We start from the raw sequence: 25,624 nt of genomic DNA, 5'->3' as shown, positions 1-25,624 counted from the left end.
TGGGTGGACGTTTCGCCGCACAGCACCCATTTTCCATCTCTGAAATGGAATCTCTTCTTGTTCTTGGTGGGGGCAAATAGGTGGTTTAGTGTTTGGCCTCAAACCCAACCTCTGTCTTGTCCTCTGTTTCTTGGGAATTTTATCAATCATTTCTGACAAGGCAGGTCCCCACTGACAGCCATCTTTTTTGGCCTGAGAGTTGTTTTATGGTGGTACCCATGACACTTTCTCAGCCTCTCCAATGTGCCCCAAGGGCTATCGTCACTGACCTTTTCTATCTGATGTAACTTCTATCTATTTCTGAGACCCAAAGCCGAAAAGTGTTGCCGACTGATGGGAGACCTTTCGCAAATTATTTTTCTCCTACACTTTACTGAAGCATGTTCATACAAAGGCATGGCAGATGGTTTAAACACAAGTCAAGACCACAGGAGGAGATAAAATAATGGATTCCCCGCCTTGGGCACGTTCAGGGAGGAGCAGATGCATTCATGTGGGTGTAAGAATACCTGGAAAGCGTTGCTCCTGTGGTTCTGCCTTCCTCCTCCTCCGCCATCTCTGCTCTGGCCACTGGAAGCTTTTGCTTGGCGCAGCAGGTAAACGTCGCCAGAAAACCCATGCGGAAGCGTTTGTTCATGAAGCAGTAGATAATGGGATTCACACAAGCAGAGGTGTAAGAGAGCAAGTGTATGAAGGAGATGGGGGCTCCCGTGAGAAGCAGTTGCGCCGACATCCTGTCGAACGCACGCCAAGTGTTGACGCTGAACACCGGCGTCCAGCAAACGAAAAACAAGATCACTATCACTATCAGCATTCGGATGACCAGCTTCTTGGCCATCAAGTTAGCGGTGGAGCAATTGCTTCGAGGCCGGTCAATTTTGGAGAGGCTCCTATTGGACGGAAACTGTTGAAGGGGCATCTTTTTCTTCTTCTTGCATTTCTGCAGATAGCACCCATCGCTATCTTCGAATTTGCTGCTGGTGCTGGTTTTCCTTTCTGTACGGGAAGAGCAAATGCGATCACGTTATCAAGAGCACACAATGTGCGAGGGCACAAAAGCCGCTGCACGGCTGACAAAAGATACACTTCAAAATGTGCAAATAAATATCTTTGAAGGCCAGTGTGTGAGATCAGGTGTGTGTGAGTGTAGGGGGGGCTGTTTTTCAACTTCTGAAAGCCAAGGCACACACTTTGGGCCACTGAAGTTAGAGGCGTGCTTCAGTCTTTGCATCTAGAAAGGGTTGTGTAAGAGTGAGAATTGCCCACCTTCGTATGACAGGTCCCAGCCTTCTGGTGTGGTGTCTAAGCCATATCTGGACTGAGGTAATTTCCTCTGCAACTTGATATGGACCAGCGCTATATGGATGGTGCTATATTTATTTATACCCCACTTTTCCCCCTGACAGGGACTCAGGGTGATTCAGAAACAGTGTGGCAGTTGGAACATCTGAGGACGGGGTGTGTGTGGTGCACGGGAACTTAATATACAGGGGGCAACCATTTTGCACACGTCCAATTGACATGTGACCATTGAAACGTGGGTCCTTTTGGACTCAGAAGAGGGCGAAATGGGGGGGTGGAATAGGGGGCAGAATGACGGCAGGGTGGAACAGGGTGTAACAGGCTTATGCACACTTTGTTGGGGCCAGGAACAGTGCCCCCACATATAATGGTCGCCACCTGTACAGTGGTACCCCAGGTTAAGTACTTAATTCGCTCCGGAGGTCCGTACTTAACCTGAAACTGTTCTTAACCTGAAGCACCACTTTAGCTAATGGGGCCTCCTGCTGCTGCCGCACTGCCAGAGCCTGATTTCTGTTCTCATCATGAAGCAAAGTTCTTAACCTGAAGCATTATTTCTGGGTTAGCGGAGTCTGTAACCTGAAGCGTATGTAACCCGAGGTACCACTGTATGGTACCTTCCTGGTAATTATTACTATTGATCCTTCCTGGTAATTATTACTATTGATCATATTTTAAACAACCTGAAGGAGCACCTCCACCCCCATTGTTCAGCCTGGACACTGAGATCCAGCTTGGAGGGCCTTCTGGCAGTTCCCTCACTGCAAGAAGTGAGGTTACAGGGAACCAGGCAGAGGGCCTTCTTAGTAGTGGTGCACGCCCTGTGGAATGCCTGTGACCTTGGGCTAGTCACACTTCCTTGAAGTCTCTCAGCCTCACTCACCTCACAGAGTATTTGTTGTGGGGGAGGAAGGGAAAGGAGAATGTTAGCTGCTTTGAGACTCCTTCGGGTAGTGATAAAGCGGGATATCAAATCCAAACTCTTCTTCTTCTTCTCCTATCAGATGTCAAGGAAATAAACATCTATCCAGCTTTTAGAAGACACTTGTCTTCTAAAGTCAACCTCGTATCAGAAAATTTTTAATGTCCAATGTTTTACAATTTTCAGTGCGCTGTAAGCCACCCAGAGTGGCTGGGGAAACCCAGCCAAATGGGCGGGGTATAAAATTATTATTATTATTATTATTATTATTATTATTATTATTATTATTATTATTTAAAGAGACCCCTGACCATTAGGTCCAGTCATGGCCGACTCTGGGGTTGCGGCGCTCATCTTGCTTTATTGGCCGAGGGAGTCGGCGTACAGCTTCTGGGTCATGTGGCCAGCATGACTAAGCCGCTTCTGGTGAACCAGAGCAGCGCACGGAAACGCTGTTTACCTTCCCGCTGGAGTGCTACCTATTTATCTACTTGCACTTTGACGTGCTTTCGAACTGCTAGGTTGGCAGGAGCAGGGACCGAGCAACGGGAGCTCACCCCGCCGCAGGGATTTGAGCCACCAACATTCTGATCGGCAAGTCCTAGGCTCTGTGGTTTAACCCACAGCACCACCCGCGTCCCTGCCTCAATAGCTTAATGTTTAATTAGTTAGTTGTTAGGGTAGAAATATTCAAAACAAATAATCAATCCATCAATCAATCAATCAGTCAGACAAAGTGAGCTGAAAAGTCTTCAAAGTACATACAATATTGTTACAGGTCGCCTCAATCTCTGCCCAAGCGGTGCATGAGTTTCCAGGGGTCTTGTGTTTCCTTCAGAAAATTAAGGCACAACGGAGGCTAATGGTGTCTCCATGAAATATGATTTATTTGCACATATTTACAACCTAAATCTTTCTGTGGAGGGCGTGCGTAACACCTCAAGACTGTCTCTTGTCGTTTCTCTTCAGCAAGCTTGGGTCTGGAGCAACAGCTCCCTGGTCTCTGGGTACAGCCTCTTCTCCTTCTCCTTCTCCCCCTAAATCCTTGCCAAAAAGAACTCCCCTTTCCTGTTAACGTTGCCCACTGTAACCCTGGCAACTTCACCCTCTCTGTTCTGCAGAGTCTTCTGTCTTGCCATGGCTCCCACTGTTGGACTAATGACCGGCCATTTCAAGCCTTTGTCCGCTAATGGCTTCTCCCTAGCAAGCCATTTCACACTGGTACAGTTTGTTATCCTAAACCCAATCCAGCAATGTTTGGCCCAATTTTAGCCTATAACCTTTATTAATTCTAACTTTTGCTAATTTCAGGCATTATGGTTGCCCAGACACATATTTATTTTGATCTCAGGGTATTGCCTGGTAGTCTCGTGGTATTTTGGTGCAATTAATGGCATAATAGCAGTTGATCATTCGCTGAAAGTGCCTTTTTTTGTACAAAATGTTCTGTTAACAGAGGCCTCCATCAGGATTAATTGCATAATGACACCATCTAGCCTCAGAAAAAACACGCTCAATGATTATAGTACACTACTAGGCTCATTGACCAGCTGGCACCATTGGACCTGATGTCAGTGCAATTTTGAGCTACCTAGACTCATTTAGCTTACTAGTAAATATTTCTTTCTTCAAAAGGCCTGTTTTGTAATAGACTATGTTAAAAACAAGGCACTTTCCCCTCTGCTCAATTGAAAATCTTTTTTTCCAGAGCCTCTGGGATTCTGGTGAGATTAGTTAGTCAGGAGACAATTTCACCTGAAGCTGGAGAGATGTGGTTCTTGTGAAGCTTTGATATCACATGTTATCGAATAGCTCTGATTAGAGTGGAACTGAGTCCCAACACGGCACTTATTATTTTTATTTTTTAGTAGAAGCAGTGGCAAATAATCATTTTAGTTTTCGAAACTGGAAATGTCAATCTCTTGGAGATACACAGAGTCAACGGAGTGATCTCAATCTCTTTGGGTGGGACCAGATGCTATGAACAACAACAACAACATAATACAGTGGTACCTCGGGTTAAGAACTTAATTCGTTCCGGAGGTCTGCTCTTAACTTGAAACTGTTCTTAACCTGAAGCACCACTTTAGCTAATGGGGCCTCCTGCTGCCGCTGCGCCGCTGGAGCACGATTTCTGTTCTTATCCTGAAGCAAAGTTCTTAACCTGAAGCACTATGTCTGGGATAGCGAAGTGTGTAACCTGAAGTGTATGTAACCTGAAGCGTATGTAACCCGAGGTACCATTGTAATAATAAATACAGGTGTCAGTCCTGTATTTCTATGGTTGTAGCCAGGATTGATGTTAGGGGGCAGGCTTTATGTCAGTGCAGGGCAGAACCTCAGCTAGTTACATATTTTTGCTTATTTTTATTGATTTTTATTGACTGGGGGGGGCAACTTCCCCTTCTGCCCCCCCCCCGGCTACGCCCATGTGTGTGTATTTCTCTTATTTATTACATTAACACGTGGGTGCTATTGATTCTAAAGGTGGAGAAATCAGTAGACCGGCAGAATTTCTTAACCCTTCCCCACCTGCTGATTCCCCCCCCCCCCGTATGATCTCTGCAGACGTTTCTAAGTGACTTCTCCCACCGCCCAATCCAGCTATCACAGGCATAGGCAAACTCGGCCCTCCAGATTTTTTGGGACTACAACTCCCATCATCCCTGACCACTGGTCCTGTTAGCTCCGGATGATGGGAGTTGTAGTCCCAAAACATCTGGAGGGCCTAGTTTGCCTATGCCTGAACTAGAGGGATCCTAAAACTGGAAGGAACCTTGGCTGAGGGGGAAATATGCTGAAGAGGACAGGAGGGCATGGGAGATTTAGGCACCTCCCCAGAAATAGATCCTTTATTATAAGTGCCCCCCTGGGTGCATTCTCATTATTCCTGAAGTAAACTAGGATAACGCTGGTCTCTGTTATTAGGATGTTTTGAAACATAATACCTTACAACAATTACTTATAATTGTTGCCTCTGGTTTTTGCAGATGGGAATACTATTTGTGTATAGATTGTAGATTTATTGTAAAGAGGCAGGAGAGTGTTGTTGCCGGGAGATCCCTGCCTGAAGTCTGGAAAGCTGCTGTCAATCAATGTCAACAATATCAGGCTTTCAGAATGCAGAGTTAAACTAAATTATCAAACCATCAATTCTAGCACACAAGGGGAGGGGGCAACAAAATAATATAATTTGGCATCTGAACAATTGGCATTATTAATTGTATTATAATTTGGAATTGTGACAATTGGGTTATTGTAATTGAAAACTAATAAAAATTATTACACAAACAATACTAGGCTAGATGGAGCAATGGGCTAACTTGGTACAAGGCAGTTTTCTATGTAGCTTTTTTATGGTTAGTTCTATATTGCTTGTCTTGGAATACCGTTGTATCTATTCTTGTTAAAAGTGAATGAAAATACCAGAGGGGAAGGAACGCAATTGTACACATACACAAATACACACATTCACACACACACACATGGAATAATTAATGCTTTTTAAAAATCCTGGCTATGATTTGTAACTCAGACATTTGCAAGACTGCTCTGTTGCAAATGTTTTTTACCAGGGGAAAAAATGTCGGCTCATCACATTTTCACATCTGAGTGAAAGAAGGCGAATGGGACTGGTCATGAAGATTACCTCGTGAATACTTCCTCTGACTGACATCAAATTTGATCCCTTGGTAGAGCTCCAAGGAGATTAAGCCATATGCAATGATCATTATGATCCCTGGGATAAGGAAAAGGATGAGGAGCTGGAAGATGTACCTGCAGAAACAGGAAGAGAGGCTTAGACCAGCAGAGAAAAAGTTAAAATATTCTTACCATCTTCTTTCTCATCTCTGGAATGGACTAAAACTGATTCTGGGTTTCTGATTCTGATTCGTTTTAAAACCGAGTGTAATTATTATAGCTCACAGTTGTAAAGGATGTAGTATGACTTGTCAGAGTTCACAAAAGATATCCCACAGTATTTTTTCTGAAACATGGAAAGGTTTACGGGGGGGTTTCCACCCCTTTTAGTTGCTCAGCTCACTTTGCAGATCAGTAATTCCTTATAATATTGTTAAGTTGTGGGTGAACATATCAGACGACACAGTGTTTCTTCAAACAGCTCTTGTTTATTCACAGGCCAGAACTGAACTGAACTGAAGGGTTCAGCCAGCCTGCTTATATAGAGCTCCACTACAACGCAAGAGTAACAACTTTCTGTAACTATCCAATCACTGAACGTCACTTTCGATCCCTTATTTGCATATGTGGACCTGAACTATCTACAGTATCCCCCTGCTGGCTCAGGGTGAGAACTTCAGTACATAACAAATATAATAATAATTTTTTACTTATACCCCGCACAACTGGCTGGGTTTCCCCAGCCACTCTGGGTGGCTCCCAACAGAATATTAAAAATACGATAAAACATCAAACATTAAAAACTTCCCCAGACTCAGTGACGCGGGAGACAAGTGATAGTTTTGTAGAAAAAAGTAGAATGGTCCTACATTCACTCCCTTTCCCCGTCAGACAGTTTGCATCTTGGTTGTGGCACTGAAAATGTAACTTGTCAGATGCCCTGAATGCTAATTTATGTTTGAAAATAGGTGTAGGCTAATCGCTGTTCATGCATGGCAATTTGGGTAGAAACGGCTGCGGGGCCTGGCTTCAGACAAGGTGGGACAACATTTAAGGAAGCAAAGTCTACTCAAATTGAAGGAATGGGTTTCCCAAACCCAAAACTGACTATGCAGGCAGTTTGAAACGGGCACCAAAATCCCTATTTTTCCTTAGCTAAAATCCATTAACTTGAGCTCTGAGTCAATGTATAAACAAAAACCCGGCTGTATAAACAAGTGCTCAGAGCCCTCACCTTTATCAGTTCGTGACGGCAAGGATGACCTTGGCTGTTTCAGTGGAGGAGGGATGACATGTCTAGGTCTTATCTTACTGTCCTGAAGTACAGGAAGGAATACCCTTTTATGGTCAGAAGTACAGGAAGGAATACCCTTTTATGGTTAAGAATACCGGAGCAGGAACATATGTGATGTCAACCTGCATGTATAGGCTGACGTGGTTGGATTCCTGGGGAAGGAGGGAGAGGGTGCCTGGAGGATATATATACTGCATGAAATTTCTCATTTCTTTGGACTTGCTGTGGACACACCACGCAGGTGCCTTTCTGCTGTTCCAGAGAGCAGAAATGAAGAACTCTTTCTCTGAACCAACCCTCGGTGTCATTTGACTTCCTTCCTCCTGTCCGGGAGCAACGCAGACCCAATCGGTGAACTCCAATAAGGCTACAAAATGAGTCCTAGATCCCACTCCAAGGTTCCATGATCCTAGGAAGTCCAGGTACATAGGGGTTGACATATGTAGGCTTCTCTATATGAGACATCTCTGTAACTTCATGGATGTTTGGGGTAAGGGATAAAGGGTGTAGAAGTAGAGCCCACAGCCCCTTTCTGCTCATATTGCCCCTTTTACGTGAGTTGAAAAAATACGAGCTCCACTCCTTGAATGCTCAAGCCACAATGTTATTCCTTGAAGGAGAACTACCTGAAAATGATTTACAGATTGTATCTAACGCCAAGTAGACTTGCAAAGATATATAATACTGAATCAGGTAAGTGTTAGAGATGCAATGAGACTGAGGAAACGTTCTTTCATATGTGGTGGTCCTGTAAAAGGGTAAAAGTGTATTGGGAAATAATCCATAATGAATTGGAAAAAATGTTTAAAAGTACTTTTAAACCCAGAGTCCTTTTTGTTGGGGATAATTCAGACGGAAATTCCCAGGTGTCAAAAAAGGTTATTTATGTATGCTACTCCTGCAGCCCATGTTTTGTTAACCCAAAAATGGAAAACGAGCGAGGTCACAACCAAAGAAGAACGGCAGCTCAAGTTGACAGAATATGCACAACTCACAGACTTAACATATAGAGTAAGAGAACAAGAAGAACGTGCGATCTTCTTGGAAGAAGATTGGGAAATGTTTATTGAATATATGGAGGGAAATTGTGTTTATATGAAAACGTGGGCAGCATGAACAGTGTGAATTAGTTTTGATGGATGTCAAGATGGAATACTGACTGGTTTAGTTTATATACAGTAAAATATGCAGGGATTTATGTTTTGCAAAATGAACCATGGACAGAGAAGAAGGGAAGTCATTGATATTTTAAGGTTGTTTGAATTAATGTAAAACAGAAAATCTAATAAAAAATGTAAAACAGATACTCTAATCAAAAATTATGGTGTGGGGGGGGGGAGAGAATGCTCAAGCCACAATGAATTGGGTTGCCTTTGAGTTGTCACTATTCTCTGTCTTTCCTGAAACAAATGGGCACAGCTGCCTCTGTGGAATTTATTATCACTCTGATTGTCAGAATTCTGCAAATCCCGAAGTGAACAGAGAAGGGCTGTAGCAGCAATTGCACATGACTGGCTTGTTTTTCAGCACTGTGTCTCATAATCAGGACACCGTTTGGAGAGGCTGTGTGATGAAACTCCTGCCCCCTCCAGGCCTTTGAAACGTGCTCTGAATTTTGCATCGCTCCGTGGCAACTTGAGGCAGCGCCCCCGTTAATAGGTGCAAAACAACTATGGGCATGAGATCCACACCCCCAATTAACTCCTTTAAGAGGTGATGTGGAAGGGAATCGCCTTGCAATTTATCATCTACCTCCATCCTCACCCACAGCCCTTGCACAGCCACTTATCTGCCACAGAAGGTTTGTGCACATCTCCTATACATACTGCTGGGGGCCTGCTCCTTCACAGAGCTGCGCATGGAGGCAACCTGCGGCCAGACCATTAGTCTGCTCACTTGGTCCTGGGGAGGAGAAGATCAGTTAGGAGGGATGTAATGGCTGGTGTGTTGCAGTGTGCATGCGCCAGCCCAGGGGGAAGAGGCAGGGAGGGAGAAGAGCTCTGTTGACCCCTGTGTGGATTCTCTCCTACATGTGCAACTTTTGAGACCTGGGCTGGATGGTGTTTATAGTAAACTGCCTGGAATCCACTGGAGACAGCAAGCTTGGGCAGTGCATAGGGAGGTCCTGGGCTGCCCAGATGGCAAGACCCACCCCCCACTGGGCCTCGCTGGTGAAATATAGAAAGCAGAGCAATCCATTTGGCTGTTGGAGTTGCCGGAAGGAGGCGTACAAGATGCTATCTTGGGGACTCCACTCTGGATTTGTGTAGGGTTTAATCCTGAGCCTTTTCTTCTCCTGAAGATGTCCCGCAAGGCAGCGGGCAAACTGGCCGATGCAATCACCATGTTTATAATAGGATGCAGCAAATCCTTCAACGTTGCACTTATTTTGCCCCGCTGACAGGCTGAAGGACTGGCTGTCCATAATTTGGCATATTAAATTGTACCAACAATAATGCCATCTAATACTATCTCCCAAGAAATGCCATATTTCTATCTATCTATCTCTATCTATCATCTATCTATCTTCTATCTATCTATCATCTATCTATCTATCTATCTATCTATCTATCATCTATCTATCTATCTATCTATCATCTATCTATATCTATCTATTTATCTCTATCTATCTATCATCTATCAATCATCTATCCATCTATCTATCTATCATCTCTATCTATCTATCTATCTATCTATCTATCTATCTATCTATCATCTATCTATCTATCTATCATCTATCATCTCTCTCTCTCTCTCTCTCTCATCTATCTATCTATCTATCATCTATCTATCTATCTATCTATCTATCTATCTATCTATCTATGGATATATATTTAAATCTGTTCTTACCAAGATTGCTCTACTACTGGGTATGGCCAGTGCAGGCGACACATGTTCGCTGTGCTGTTGTCGATTCTTTCAAGCGGTATCAGCTTGCTGTAAATCGGATACGGCGTCATGATGGCAAAGGACAGGCCCCAGGTTGCAGCGATCACCTTCAAAGCGTGAGATTTTGTCTGCCAAACCCGAGACTGCAATGGCTTGCAAATAGCACCATATCTCTCCAGGGATATTGCAACCAGGCTGAAGGTCGAAACGCTGACTGAGACACCTAAGTGCATGAGGAAGGGGGAGGAAAAGGAGAGTAGAGAGAGTAAATGGTTGTCTCTTGTTTCTTTTGGCAAGCGGTGGGAATCAGACCAGTAATAACCAGCAGCATGGCAATAACCTATCTGCCAGCAGCCAGCAGGACCATTCAATCTCCAGGCCTCTATGGCTGGACTCAGAGGTTCCCAAGAGACCTGGCTTCTGTGGATGATGTTCCATTTGGATCAATAAAAGCCAACCTGCCCTATTATGGGGCATTTCAGATATATGAGGATTTTTAAAAACAATAAAAAAGTATTGATTGATCAGTTATTTGAAATATTGCTACTGTCTGTTACCTGTAATCATTTACAAGTTATACTGAAACAGCGTGTTGGGGCATTTCCCAGCCAATTTAGTATTCATTTCTTTCTGCAACAGAGTTCTTTTTACAGAAATTTTTCCTGCATCTTTTACTTCCTTACAGCAGCAGCAGCAGCAGCAGCAGCATTCCAGCTATCTCTTAGTGAAATTCCCATTACAGGAATAAAGAGTCTTTATTATTAACAAAACTTTACACCTGGTCATTAATAAAGAAAAACAACAAAGAAACATAATCATTTTCTCTTTTTAGCCATCCGGCCAGAGACCTAATGTTTATTCATTCACATACTCATTTAAACTGACCCCAACTTAGTTGATCGCATGCCCTGATAAGGACACCTGTTGCCGGGGAAGTTTTCCGTTGCCTAGCAACTTGCTCAAGGCCATTTACAAGTTTCTTCTAGAATATTCCTACGTCTTCTATTTACAAAAGAGGTCTAAAACAATTATGTGTGGTGCAGAGAAAACAGATAGAGAGATGCTTTTCACCATCTCTCTTAATACCAGAGGTCACCCAGAGAAATTCAAAACAGACAAAAGAAATCAGACAAAAGAGAACATTCTTTCACAAAATGCATCTCCTCTAAACTTTTCAAATAATACCACCTCAGAGGATTAACTGTGGCCAACATTACAGAGCACAAAAGCAGATAGATGACTGTTTGCCTTGATTAGAAAACTCCATACAGACCCAATAATTAAATGCGGAACTGAAGGCCACTTCTTTCTATTTAACAACTCGGTTTCAGAATTACAAAACGCTACTTATCTTCCCATATGAGTTTGGCCTTACAAAGCAAATATAACATTTTTTTTCCTGTGCAAAGTAAACACGCAATTCTACGCCGACGACACAGTTCTGCTGCCCTCTAATAGTTTTCCAACGGCTGCAAAAAAGTTATGGGACGGTACTGCATATCAGAGAACTTCTAAATGTCAACTGTGCTGAAACTAAACTGGGGAACTGCTCCATTTACAATGAGAAGTTGCCATTTGATGAGCAGGTTACTGAACAAGTTGTGCAGCAAGCGAATTGTGGTCCCCCCGCCCCCCCTTTCTAGATAGAGGATAAATAATGCTCAAGATCCAGCTGTAGGTGAAAACAGAGAAGTTTTTATTGCCTATATGCTGAAGTAAGCAGGGTTGGCATGGTATTGGGTCAGGAGCCATAAACACATAAGACTTCTGATCTGAAGCCTGATACAGCAACCTGGCATACCTGCTGCAGAATCCCAGTGTATAAAAACTCCGTGTGGCAAACACTGAGATTGGCATCCTTTCAGTAACCTGAGGTGAGAGGTGTCTGTCTCAGCACATCCTGAGCACCCCTTAGGATGGTCCCCCTTATTTTTATTTTAATCATTTTATAACACAAATAAAAAACCCAGGCAGAAAAGACAAACAATACAAACAAATTCTTGTCATATCCTTTCTAAACATTGTTAAGTTGGCTTCCCCAAGTCCCACCTATATGATTTTCATTTTACTTCATCTTTAGCAGTTTACATATATCATAATTTCTAACCATCTTTTTTTTAAATCATACTTAAAATAACTGCACATTTTATCACTTACAAATAATACTATTTTAAAATACCCTATCTTCTACTTCTAAGCCTACAGCCTATATCTACTTCCAAAGCTATTCCAAGGTTTAAATATTAACATATTTTTTCAAATATTCCTTAAACTTCTTCCAGTCTTCTTCCACTGTCTCTTCTCTCTGGTCTCAGAGTCTCTCGGTCAGTTTGGCAAGTTCCATATAGTCCATCATCTTCATCTGCCATTCTTCAATAGTTGGTAAATCTTGTTTCTTCCAATTCTTCGCTAACAATGTTCTCGCAGCTGTTGTGGCATACAGAAAAAAGTAACATCCTTTTGGGGGATTTCACCCCCCACTATACCAAGTAAAAAGGCTTCTGTTTTTTTAGTAGGTACCCCTTATTTTTAAATCCTACCCAGGGTTTCAGCGAAGAGTCCTTCCCAGTCTTACCTGAATATGGCAGGTACTGTTTGCCTCAGATGCTGTGGTCTAAACCACTGAGCCTCTTGGGCTTGCCGATCGGAAGGTCAGCAGTTTGAATCCCCTCGACGGAGTGAGCTCCCGTCACTCTGTCCCAGCTTCTGCCAATATGAAAGCACCCCAGTGCAAGTAGATAAATAGGTACCACTGTGGCAGGAAGGTAAACGGCATTTCCGTGCACTCTAGTTTCCATCATGGTGTCCTGTTGCGCCAGAAGCGGTTTAGTCATGCTGACCACATGACCCGGAAAACTGTCTGTGGACAAACGCCGGTTCCCTCAGTCTGAAAGTGAGATGAGCACCGCAACCCCATAGTCGCCTTTGACTGGACATCACCGCCTAGGGGTCCTTTACCTTTTTACAATTGCAGTGCTCTACCACTGAGCTATGCCCCTTCTCCAACAATATAATATTCATTTTATCAAAGCCACCAATGCAGGATTGGGTAGTAGGATTGGGGAACCGGATCAAGCAAAAGAAGCAGATCCAGAAGTGGCCAACCCTTCACGGGCCATCTTGACTCATGGATGGTTAGGCCAGATTCAGTTCTATTTACCTGAAAAGCTATAGGATGGTTATAGATCTGCCTCAAAAGCAGGAGGGCAGAACCCTACTGCATCCCCGACCCCCTTCAAGCACTGTGTGACACAACGTACTTCAGTGTATAATATAAGCTGAATTAAAGAAATAAACAGAGAAACTGTGGGTCTAGCCAATGCAGACAGCTGGACCGTTATTTATCTGCAGCCCAGTTGGGAGAAATATATTATGGGCAGACTGGTAAAATTTGCGGTGGCTGCTCAGAAACCCCCGAACACAGTTTGTTGAAACCAATGTAGCAAATAGCACAGATGCCCATCTGTATAGCATTTGCCATTTAGACCTTTTTAATAATACATTTGGAACTAGTAACTCGTTCCTGTAGTTTTATGAGTATCTAATTAATTAAGGAAGGATAATTTCTTGTTCCTGACTCTCGGAACGGATAACCCTTTGACACTCTGCACATTAACACTCAGGAAATGGCCTTCAAGATGAAACAAACTTTTCCATTTCATTTACAGGAAAGGAGTCAATATAGTTCTGACAGCTGGCCTGATTTAAAACCGTAATTCTTGACGCGTGGCTGTATAATTCAGCTACAATCTGTATCTAACAGAGCAGAAAATTAGATTATCAGTCAAAGATGCAACCTTGCACTATTCCCTATTGCTCCAGGTCTGCAGTGAGGAAGGTCACTTATGCTGAACTCAATGCATTTCTTCAGAAGGCCCAGTGGTTTGCAAAATAGTGTCGGGGGAAACACTCTGCCAGGGAGCATCTATGGGCCCTCTTCTTGCATTACTCCTGCAAAACAGGTCCATGCATTGCATAGGCACCTCTCTTCTTCTTCCTCTTCTTCCTCTTCTTCTTCTTCTTCTTCTTCTTCTTCTTCTTCTTCTTCTTCTTCTTCTTCTTCTTCTTCTGTGATCCCTCATAGCCAAGTAAGATTGTCTTCCATGACACGGTCTTAACAGTGAATCTGTAAGTGACTGTGGAGGCCAATTCTGGATCCACACATCCATCCACAGTGGGGACATAGGTTTCCAGGCGGGAGTTGATCATGGTGAAGGTTTGCCAAGCGTGCCTTCCTCTTAGTTCGTTCTTCCCTTTCGTCCTGAGTTTGAGCATCTTCAAAGTCCACGACACCTTTGGTAAAGGCTGTTCTCCGATTGGAGCGCTCACAGGCCAGTGTTTCCCAGTTGTTGGTGTTTATACTACAATTTTTTTTAAGTTTGCCTTGGGAGAGTCTTTAAACCTCTTCTGTTGACCACCGGCATTGCACTTTCCATTTTTAAGTTCGGAGTAGAGTAGTTGCTTTGGAAGACGATCATCAGGCATCCGCACCACATGAACAGTCCAACGAAGTTGATGTTGAAGAATCATTGCTTCGACACGGGTGATCTTTGCTTCTTCCAGTACACTGGCATTTGTTCGCCTGTCTTCCCAAGTGATGTGTCAAATTTATCAGAGACACTGTTGATGGAATCTTTCAAGGAGCTGGAGATGGCATTTTTAAGTGGTCCATGTTTCACAAGCATACAGGAAGATTGGTAGTACAATAGCTTTGTAAACAAGCATTTTGGTTTCCTTGTGAATGTCCAGGTCCTCAAATGCTCTGCACTTCAATCGGGAGAAAGCTGCACTTGCAGAGCTCAGGCGATTTTTACCTGCATAGGCACCACAAGGGAAGTGATGTGATGTTGTGGACAGAGCCAGTGGTGCAATCCTGCTGCCTTTTCAAAGCATGCCCTCCCACTGTTCACACAAAGGGGGCTAGGGTTAGCCATGGAATCGCTGCATAGAATAATATAATGGTAGAGATGGAAGGGATCCCAATGCTCACCTAGTCCAGGCATGGCCAAACTCGACGGTCCAGCTGTTTTGGGACTACAATTCCCATCATCCCTGACAACTGGTCCTGTTAGCTAGGGGTGATGGGAGTTGTAGTCCCAAAACAGCTGGACCGCCAAATTTGGCCTTGCCTGATGTAGTCCAAGGCCCTGCAATGCTCAATGGAAAATAAGTCCGCTCATCTTTTATCTGGTGGGCGGCATTGTGGCCAGTCAGCCGAGCCTCAACAGTTTTCCAATGTGGGTGTGGAGGTATGGCGCCTCCCCCCACATCACGACCGGCTGCTCATCTGTGCTGGGTACAGCCCCAGCCAACCTGCTGCCAGGGTGAGTGTGGCCGCAGGCAATTTAATCGTGGCACGGCAGGCCGGCACCCTCTTCTTGCCTCTTTGGCGGACCACCCAACACACCCAGCCTCTTTTCATGCTTTGCTCTGATATGACCTTGCTATGGACAATTGTCGGCTGCCATACTGTTGGGGCCGGATAAGAATTTCTCCACTTGGCAAATTGGCACCGGCCATTTGGTTTCTGCCTACCTAGTAGCAATCGTCACAACTTTTGTGAGGTTAGGCATTGGGTTAGCCTTTGTTTGGTTGGAGGGGAGGTTGTTGCTTTCGCCTTCCCCTCCTCAGTAAGGGTATCCTGTTAAAGGGGTTCAGGGGTGTGGATTGTATTCGAATTCCAGACATGGACTAGGGCCATGTCACAGCCCTTATGGGCACCCCTCGGGGTGCCACTATCCGCTGTAAGTCATAGGGCACCCTCTATTGGTGGTTTATCCTTCCAGGGACTCCCTGCAGATAGACAGGAGTCAAGATATAGTCTGGCTTCACCCCAATGCCTAAGCCAAACCGCTCACATCTGTAACCAATAAAGTTGTGGCCTATTCGAACCCATAAACCAAAATACTCTGTGTCAGTGTGTTTTACTGTTCTCCTGGGAACTTCATGGCTCAGGTGCCTAGGCACGCAACTTAGGGGGCTCCCACAGCCAGGTGGGTCTCAATGTACAGTGGACGCTCAGGTTGCAAACGTGATCCATGCGGGATGCACGTTCACAACCTGCAGTGTTTGCAACCCGCAGCAGCGTGTCTGTGATTCGGCACTTCTGCGCATGCGCAAAGCGTGATTTAGCGCTTCTGCGCATGTGCGCCCCCCGAAACCCGGAAGTAACCTGTTCCGGTCCGTAACCCGAAAAAACGCAACCTGAAGCGTCTGTAACCCAAGGTATGACTGTACAGTGGTACCTTGGGTTAAGTACTTAATTTGTTCCGGAGGTCCGCTCTTGAAACTGTTCTTAACCTGAGGTACCACTTTAGCTAATGGGGCCTCCCGCTGCCGGTGCACGATTTCTGTTCTCATCCTGAGGTAAAGTTCTTAACTCAAGGTACTATTTCTGGGTTAGTGGAGTCTGTAACCTGAAGCGTATGTAACCAGAGGTACCACTGTATCTCCACATACTGAGAGCGCGCCCAGGAAAACACCCAATAGCCTCCTATGGCTATGCATTTTAAGCAATAGTGGTAACCCGTCTTTTAGGGGAGATGGTCTGCTGTTATAGATTTTCCTCTCCTGGTAAGCTTCCAAGAACACAAGCTGGAAACCACTACCACTGCTTTGACTTGAAGAATGACCGTTCCCCACATCAAATGGGGGCGCCTTTTGTGCGGTTGCGCACAACCCCCCCCCCCAATCTAATGCGGCTCCCGCCACTACAGCCTGAATACGCCCCCCCCCAGGTGGGACACCTGGAGGTAGCCGCCTACCTCTGCCAGTTACCCAATCCCAGCTGAAGGGGGGTGTTGCCAGGAGAGAGCTGGCCAGGTAAGGGGAGGGATCGACCAGCTCACACAACAGTGGGTGGACGTTACCTGGGGGTTTCAGTCAGCTCCAGAGCTTCTCCCACCCTGCCCTCCCTCAATTAAGCCTTCTTTTGCAGGTTAACCTCTTCTCCATAGGTACGCGGGTGCTGCTACGTTATGGTCGCTGTTGAAGGGCCGGAAAGGGATTTTCCTGCATTGGCAGGTTTTGCCTCTCCCGTAGCAATACATCACAACTTTGGTGGTTTCAGGCCTTGGGCGGAATCCTTTAGTCTATCTTTCCTAAATGGGGGGTCATGAAGCGGTGACCCATTCCCCCCCCTGTGGTGGCGATCCCAGGGTTCCCCGTTAAAGGGCTTGTTTTGAGGGGAGGCATTGGCCATACGCCGTTAGGTTGTCATTGCTCTCCCCTACGATGGTGGCGAAATGGGGGGCAGGCTCTCTGCTTGAACAGACGTTCTCCAGAGCCAGGCCAATCCCTACATCATAGCTGTCAACTTTCAGATTTGAAAATAAGGGATCAGCAGCCTCACGTGTCCCAGGGACAGTCTGCGGGATATCTAACAATCCGGGATAGCAGCGGGAAATGGCGCTGCAATAAGGGAATTTAGGGAATTTCCCACCAAAAAAGGGAAGGTTGACAGCTATGCTCCACATATTCTGGATAACCCTGATGTCCCCCAGATCCCCAGCTGGGGACTGGGAGGGATAAACGCCCAATGCCTAAGCCAAGGTCTCCCTACATCTGAAGTTTTAATAAAGTTGTGGCCAAATTTCAATCCCATAACACATTGTCTTCAGTCATTATTTCACGCGGGTGTCGCCCAGGGTCAGGGGGGTCTCTGCCTGTCAGTGCAAAAACATCTCCCACTTATTCCGCAACACTGATAAACGAGCAAAAGCATGGCTCTTGATTTTAACATTGCAATACCTGTGATTTTTTTATAAAAAAAAACAACGCAATTTCACTAATGTAAAGGTTTGGGTGCCAAATGTAAAACTTATCTGAGAAAAGGCATCCTATATCTTAAGTCATAAAATGTATCTGTAATAAGCGAAGAGTTGAAGTAAAAAATATACTGTGTGTGACTATAGCTTTTAGCAAGTTAAGGTATCTCTTACATAATAAATCCACAAAGGGCTATATATTGATACTGTTGTAAATGTCGTGGTGATGTATTCCCCTGAAATGTCTTTATGGCGGTAATTACCAAGAAAAAGGGCAAGCTTCCATCCCTCAGATTTTATATCGGCAATTAACTCTAACTTGTTGACTGCCATTTTTTTATGTTTCACTGTTTTATTGATCGTCTAATCAAAAGTGTTTCCCAGTTTCTTAAAAATGAACTTTGTCTCTTATTTTTATTATAGGTTCTTATTTTGTGGGGTTTTTTTGCAGAGGTTTTTTGGATGTAGGTTGCCCAAGACAACAGATTCTCTTATCTGAGGAACAATTTGTTTTGACTTCACAATCCTTCACCTTCTTACTCAGAAATAAATCCCACTGAGTTCATCAGGCTTTCTCTCAGGTAAATGTATATAATATTGCAGCTTGAGACAATTTTTTCCCCTATGCTAACAACTGAAAACCAAAACAATTACCGTAGCAATTCTACTAGAGAAAGACACCCATGTCCTGTTTCTCATTACATGCTTCTGTTTATGAATAATAGTAAAAATTGAGTTAATCCTTTTTGACAGTCCTAGAAATGGGTCTACTCTTGAGTAGAAGTTAGTTGAATTACATCCATTATTCCTACACACATAGGATATAGTTCTCTACCAAGGAAGAGGGACGACAGCACAATCCTAACCCTGTCTACTCAGAAGTAAATCCTGTTGAATCGAATGGGGCTTACTTCCAAGTAAGTGGGGTTAGGTTTATAGCCCTACTTACTCAGCTGTGACCCTTAGCATATTTAGTTAGAAGTTACGTAGCAATATAAAAGTCGATTTTGTTCATTTATGGCAAAACCGGAGGAGAAAATGAACCACTTGTTAGGTTTGCTTGAGACTTAAGTCTGGAATAATAGAATCATAAAATTGCAGAGTTGGAAAACACCCTGAGGGCATCTAGTCTAACCCCCCCGCAAAGCAGTCTGTTGACTTTGGTTAGTAATTGAGAAAATTGCAGAATCCGTTCTACTTGGGCCGAACACAGCTTGTTGCTACTATTTCTAACTAAGCAATTTCCCAAATCTGCAAGACTTTTCAGTCAGCCTTGATTGTTGGCAGGCAGGTATCAAAGCAAATTATATCCCTTAAGGCTCATTTGTCTCTCAAGCACCTAGCGGCATGCCCACCCAGTGTTTGTTTGTTACATTTGTATTGTGCCTTTCCTCCAAGCAGCTACGAATACCATCACAGCCTTGGCACAACTCTGAGAGTTGGGCTAGAGGGAGAGAGAGAATAAGTAACTTGCTTTCATCCCCTCCAGCCACTGCACCAGACTGCCTCTGCTCTAGACATTTCTGCCAGTTGTACCACAAACCAGGCACAAGGCCTTCTTGGTAGTGGCACCCGCCATCCCATCAGATGTCAAGGAAAAAGACAACTATCTGACTTTTAGAAGACATCTGAAGGCAGCCCTATTTAGGGAAGTTTCTAATGTTTGATGTTTTATTGTGTTATTCATATTCTGTTGGGACCTGCCCAGAGTGGCTGGGGTAAGGTAAAGGGACTCCTAACAATTAGGTCCAGTCGTGGCCGACTCTGGGGTTGTGGTGCTCATCTCACTTTATTGGCCGAGGGAGCCGGCGTACAGCTTCCGGGTCATGTGGCCAGCAGGACTAAGCTGCCTCTGGCGAACCAGAGCAGCACACGGAAACGCCATTTACCTTCCCGCCGGAGCGGTACCTGTTTATCTACTTGCACTTTGACGTGCTTTCGAACTGCTAGGTTGGCAGGAGCAGGGACCGAGCAACGGGAGCTCACCCCATGGCGGGGATTCGAACCACTGACCTTCTGATCGGCAAGTCCTAGGCTCTGTGGTTTAACCCACAGCGCCACCCGTATCCCTGGGGTATAAATAAATAAATATTATTATTATTCCCATTTCACTGCTGTGCTATGTATCCCAGGAGTGTAACAACACCCTTACAGCACCACATCCCAGGAGCCCAAAGCGAGACTGGTACCCCACCCCCACCCCCCTGACTGTCCATAGGATGCATGATTAAAAAACTAAGAATTGTGTCTTGGTGGGTAAGACTAAAAACTTCTGTAGCCCAATATTCTGTCACTGTTATGGCTTTTCACCGACATTTTGGGTACGTAATAATTCCAGCTCTTAAAAACAAACATACAAAGTACCATTGGACCAATGGTGCCTTGACCATTCTTGAACCTCTCGCTCAAAGTAGAACTGATGGGTCACGAAAGAGAAAAATTTAATTAGAACCTTTGCTGAAGAAGCAGAGGTAAATGAAAATATGGTTTTATATGATAGGTGGAGACGGGGTTCTCGTCTCCTGGGCAGCCTAGGACCTCCACGCTCACTGCCCTGGCTTAGACCCCACAGAGGTTACTTTGGTGTTGCTAACACAGCAAAAACAGCACAGGAGGCAGCAGTTACGAGTTAGCAGCCACAGCAGGCGCTGTGATTCTCCAGGGGTTTGGCTCCACCCACAGAGACTCACTCCATTGTGTCTTGGGACAGGCAGATGCCAACAATCACAGCTAACAGTGGCCCCTGGGGAGCATGAAGGCAATGCCCCTCCCCACAACCTAATCTCTCATATGTAAAAAAAAGGTAAAGGTAAAGGACCCCTGGACAGTGAAGTGCAGTCAAAGGCGATTGTGGGGTTGCGGTGCTCATCTCGCTTTCAGGCCAAGGGAGCCGGCGTTTGTCCACAGACAGCTTTCCAGGTCATGTGGCCAGCGTGATTAAAACCACTTCTGGTACAACAGAACACTGACGGAAACCAGAGTGCACAGAAACGCCGTTTACCTTCCCGCTGCAGTGGTCCCTATTTATCTACTTGCACTGGTGTGCTTTCGAACTGCTAGGTTGGCAGGAGCTAGGACAGAGCAACGGGAGCTCACTCTGTTGTGGGGATTTGAACCACTGACCTTCTGATCAGCAAGCCAAAGAGGCTCCGTGGTTTAGACCATAGTGGCGGTTGCACACACTGGGCATAGTCAGGATTTTTGTTAGGGGGGCAGACTTTTTGTTGGGGGGACAAAACCTCAGTTATCTATGTATTTTGTATTGATTTTTATTGATTTGGGGGGCAGCTGCCTTTGCTACATCCATGAACCAGTGGTCAAAGTGTGAAACTTTATTGAGAATAAATAGGTGGGTGAGGAATAGGGAGCAGGCAACAGGTCTGAAATGAACCAGAAATCCATGGCTCTAAAACTGGGCTGATCCCAGCCTAGGCAGCCACAATATAGTATTTCTAGTCTGTTGAATAGCTGTGAGGGTGGTCAACTTCAGATGTGGTCTCTGAAAGCGGAGATTTTGAAAACGTCTTGGCATAGGCAGCCGAAATGTGGATGTTCATCGACTCACCCATGAAGTAGCTGGTAAGTTTGCAGACAGCAATGCCGAAAATGAAATCTTCCAGGAGGTTGGGAATGAGCGTGAAGGGCATGCAGAAGCAGCACAGCATGAGGTCGCTGATGGCCAACGACAGCAGGAATATGTTGGTCACCGTTCTCATCCTCTTGTTCCGGATCAGCACCACGATCACCAGCGTGTTGCCCAAGACACTGAGCAGAAATATCAGAGAATAGAGAAGAATCCGAATTGCATGGTCTAAAGCAAAAAGCAAAAAACACACTGTCGTCATAATCGGAAGAGGCTGAGCAGCCACACTAAGTTGTACAGAATTTATTTTCTGTCTGCATTTTACAGATAGCCACTCAACTGACAGATTTTCCTATCCCTCCATTGAGCTTGGAGATTAAGGCCCCTTTGTTGTTCTTCTTGTTGTTATCTGCCCTAAAAATTTAAAGCAGTCTTTTTAAAAAATTGTTTATTTGGTTTTTCAACTTAAAATTTTACAATCACATATCCAATGTACAACATAAAAACAAGATTCCAAGGAATCTCCAGGACTTCCATCCTCCCCTTTGTGGGTCCTATTATTAATGAATTTCTCCAGCGTTTTTTATGATAATCTAAACTCTTTACCTCTTCCATTATGTCCAGAATTGAACCTTAAACTGCAAGTGATATTCCATTCCCACTAACGATTTTAACTGTTTACAATGGTCTTTAGGATAAGTTATAAATTTCCCCCATTCCTTAGTAAAATTTCTGACTCTTTCAGTCATTTTAGCCAAGTTAATGGACTATGCAGAAATGGCTAAAATGACATTTAAAGCAGTCTTATGCCACTTTGAACAGTCCTGGCTTCCCCCCAAAGAACCCTGGGAAATGTAGTTTGCTAAGGATGCTGAGAGTTGTTAGGAGACCGCGGTTCCCCTCCCAGAGCTACCATTCCCAGAATTCCCTGGGAAAAGGGATTGATTGTTGAACCCGCCTGGGAAATGTAGTTCTGTGAGGGGAGCAGGGGGGTCTCCTAACTACCCTCAGCACTCTTAAGAGACTACATTTCCCAAGATTCTTTGGGGGAAGCCCTGGAATGATGTTGCTTTCAATGCACAGTGCAGATGGGGCCGTAAGATGGACTGGGATTCTGTACCCTTCCTAGTGCAGGAAAGAGGTTATTTCAGCAGGCAACAGCTCTCTCATCCTTCTCACACAAAGCCTGCCGAACCCTTAGGGGTAATTTGGAGGGTTGGCATTTTTCAGACTTTGCTCTTTCTTTCTGCTGCCACTTCCCAAATGCCCTCTTCTAAACGATGTTTGCAGGCCCAAGAGCCCTGTCCTTCTTTGCAGCTGTTCACCCAGATATGCAAAGGGGTGTGTGTGTATGTGTGTAGTAGGTGTTTGCAAGGGACAAGAGTCAGGCAGGAGGGAGGATAGGGTGCAAGGGGTCTATGCCTCCCTTGTTGTTGTTATTTAGTTGTTTAGTCGTGTCCAACTCTTCGTGACCCCATGGACAAGAGCACACCAGGCACTCCTGTCTTCCACTGCCTCCCGCAGTTTGGTCAAACTCATGTTAGTAGCTTTGAGAACACTGTCCCACCATCTCGTCCTCTATCTTCCCCTCAATCTTTCCCAACATCAGGTTTTTATTTGATTTTACAAATATAGAGTTACAACAATACAAAATACATATCCAAATTTTGAGATTTCTCCGAATCTCTAGACTTCCCACCTTCCCCTCCTTGGGTCATATTATAAACCTTTTCAACTGCATATTATTATTTCATCATCCAAATTTTATGTCTCTCCATTTTGTCCACAATATCTTCTACATTACAACTGTTATTGCAATCCTGTTAATGTTTTCAACTGCTTACAGTGGTCTCTCAAGTAAATTGTTGTTGTTTAATCGTTTAGTCGTGTCTGACTCTTCATGACCCCGTGGACCAGAGCACGCCAGGCACTTTTGTCTTCCACTGCCTCCCGCAATTTGGTCAAACTCATGTTCGTAGCTTCAAGAACACTGTCCAACCATCTCATCCTCTGTCGTCCCCTTCTCCTTGTGCCCTCCATCTTTCCCAACATCAGGGTCTTTTCCAGGGAGTCTTCTCTTCTCATGAGGGGGCCAAAGTATGGGAGCCTCAGCTTCAGGATCTGTCCTTCCAGTGAGCACTCAGGGCTGATTTCCTTCAGAATGGAGAGGTTTGATCTTCTTGCAGTCCATGGGACTCTCAAGAGTCTCCTCCAGCACCATAATTCAAAAGCATCGATTCTTCGGTGATCAGCTTTCTTTATGGTCCAGCTCTCACTTCCATACATCACTACTGGGAAAACCATGGCTTTTACTATACAGACCTGCCTCCCTAGCAAGCCCTATCTCTGGTTCCTCTCCTCCCAGCCGGAGTCCTGAGACTGTGTTTGCCTGTCAACGCAGCGAGAGCAGAGCAGGTACATACAGGAAAGTTACAGGGGGAAAGCAACTGTGCGGAGACAGTTGCTGCCTGTTGCTTCTCCCCTGAAAATACCTCCCCTGCCTCCGATTTGCACATCAGAGACGGAGATGGGGCTGGATTTCTGTATCAGCTGCCGAAGGACATGTAGTTCTGCCCTAAAATGTGAAGGAAGCTATACATTAAAATGTGAGGCAGTGCTATATTGACTGCTGTGAAAAGGGTGGCAACCAGCCCTTCTAGATAGGCTGGTGTAAACCAGGAATCTGGTTGTGTTTGGTCTCGTTCTTTCTGCTGCGCTCTCAAGCTTAGCTCTAAGCAGCTGAGTTCTGGTCTATCTGGAACACATCTCATGCCTTTTCTCAAAGGTGTAGCATATTCAGCATCTGGTACTTCTTACAATATAACCCTTCTGAATTATGCAGCTGAATTTCTGAAATGGGGATTTCTGAATCCCCATTTTTACCCATTTAGGAATATATTAGACAACAGGTGGTGTAATATATGACTCTGTCTTTTGACACCTTTGGTATAAAACACACACACACAAACACATTCTAAGTCCTTCTATATGCAGTTCATAATAACTGCAGTGGTGTGTGTGTGTGTGTTTTATTAAAAAAAACTTTTAAAATTGCACCAGTGTTTCAGCTTACTCTTTGCATTATTTTCTGCCCTGTGTTGCAATTGTTCAATTTTCCAGCAAACATATATGTTGCTTTGTAGGCGTAGTTACCAAGTAAAACCATTTATTTTGACTTTCCTCTCTCATTAAAAAAAAAATCCCTGGCCATTATTAGCAGCTTTTGGAGGTTCTGGGTGATGTATTTTATACTGACGCTTTATTCTCGTTTCATGGTCACGGTTTTAATTGTTGTATTTTGCTGTTGTCTTACTGCCTTTTTTTTTTTTTTGCTGTTGTCTTACTACCTTGGTATTCATTTGGAAGTGAAATGTGGTATATAAATGACTAATTATTATCAGCAAATGTTTTCACAGAGCTTTGCTTTAAAACCCTTTATCAACTGCTTACCCTAAACTAGTTGCAGGTGAAGCTGATGGTGTTAAAAATGCATATGTATTGCTACAGATATATAAATAAACGGTACCCTACCTTTAGGCTGAGAGTGATTCGGGCAGAAAATGGTGTAATTTTCCAAGCCAAGCTTGCACAGGAAAGCAGGAATATTGCTGTCAAGTAGGCTGTCATTACTTAGATCCATCCTTCACTCTTCAGAGTTTAGTTTCTAAGGCAGCAAGCATAGTTTGGGGACTACCAGTCCATTATTTCAGGCCTAAAAGAAACCTGCAGCGGTGGGCTTTGACAAGAGTCGCTGTCCAGAGTTATTCTTCTTCAGCCACCCATCGGGAATGCTTAGTCCGTGCAATTCAAAGAAGATTGGGGACGCTTGCTTCGAGGACGGCGTGAGGCAGCTTGAATGCCGCAGAGAGAAATGCAGGCATGCACACACACACTCGATTCCTCTCTTCTGGATCCACCCCTTTCTTTTACGGACGGAGGTGGCTTGGGGATATAACCATGCCGTGGAATGATTGCAAAATTAACCCCTTGCCCAACTGCTCTCAGCCAGCAGATGCTCAAGACTTCTCCGGTCACAGTTATTTATAAACTTGAGTCAATACATGAGATTTGCGCAGCCTTATCTTATGCTCCTTTGCTCAGGCATAGATCCACTCAGTTCAACGCTCCAAACTGTGCATGGGAAGGCAGTCTAAGGCCACAGTGCTTTACAGGTAGTTAAAAAAAGTACAGTGGTACCTCAGGTTAAGTACCTAATTCGTTCCGGA

General features: G+C 44.5%; 1 protein-coding gene across 2 annotated transcripts; it reads right to left on the bottom strand.

The window, feature by feature from the left end:
• Positions 1-352: 352 nt before the first annotated feature.
• CCKAR (cholecystokinin A receptor) lies at positions 353-25,280 on the bottom strand. 2 transcript variants are annotated; one of them, XM_081924575.1, is made up of 5 exons: positions 24,930-25,280; positions 21,381-21,626; positions 10,011-10,272; positions 5,874-6,001; positions 353-996 (listed from the first exon to the last, which is right to left on the bottom strand). In XM_081924575.1, the coding sequence occupies exons 1-5, from the start codon at positions 25,036-25,038 to the stop codon at positions 470-472; spliced, it is 1,272 nt and encodes a 423-aa protein (XP_081780701.1). In that variant the 5' UTR covers positions 25,039-25,280; the 3' UTR covers positions 353-469. The 2 variants fall into 2 exon arrangements, with proteins under 2 accessions (XP_081780701.1, XP_081780702.1); XM_081924576.1 differs by having other exon boundaries at positions 21,381-21,580; positions 24,930-25,019.
• Between the last annotated feature and the right edge of the window lie 344 nt (positions 25,281-25,624).

Source organism: Podarcis melisellensis (assembly GCF_964234715.1).
Source record: "Podarcis melisellensis genome assembly, chromosome: 9".
Taxonomy (NCBI): Eukaryota; Metazoa; Chordata; class Lepidosauria; order Squamata; family Lacertidae; genus Podarcis; species Podarcis melisellensis.
Note: the sequence above shows the minus strand (reverse complement) of the source record. Positions and strands in the feature narration are given on the sequence as shown.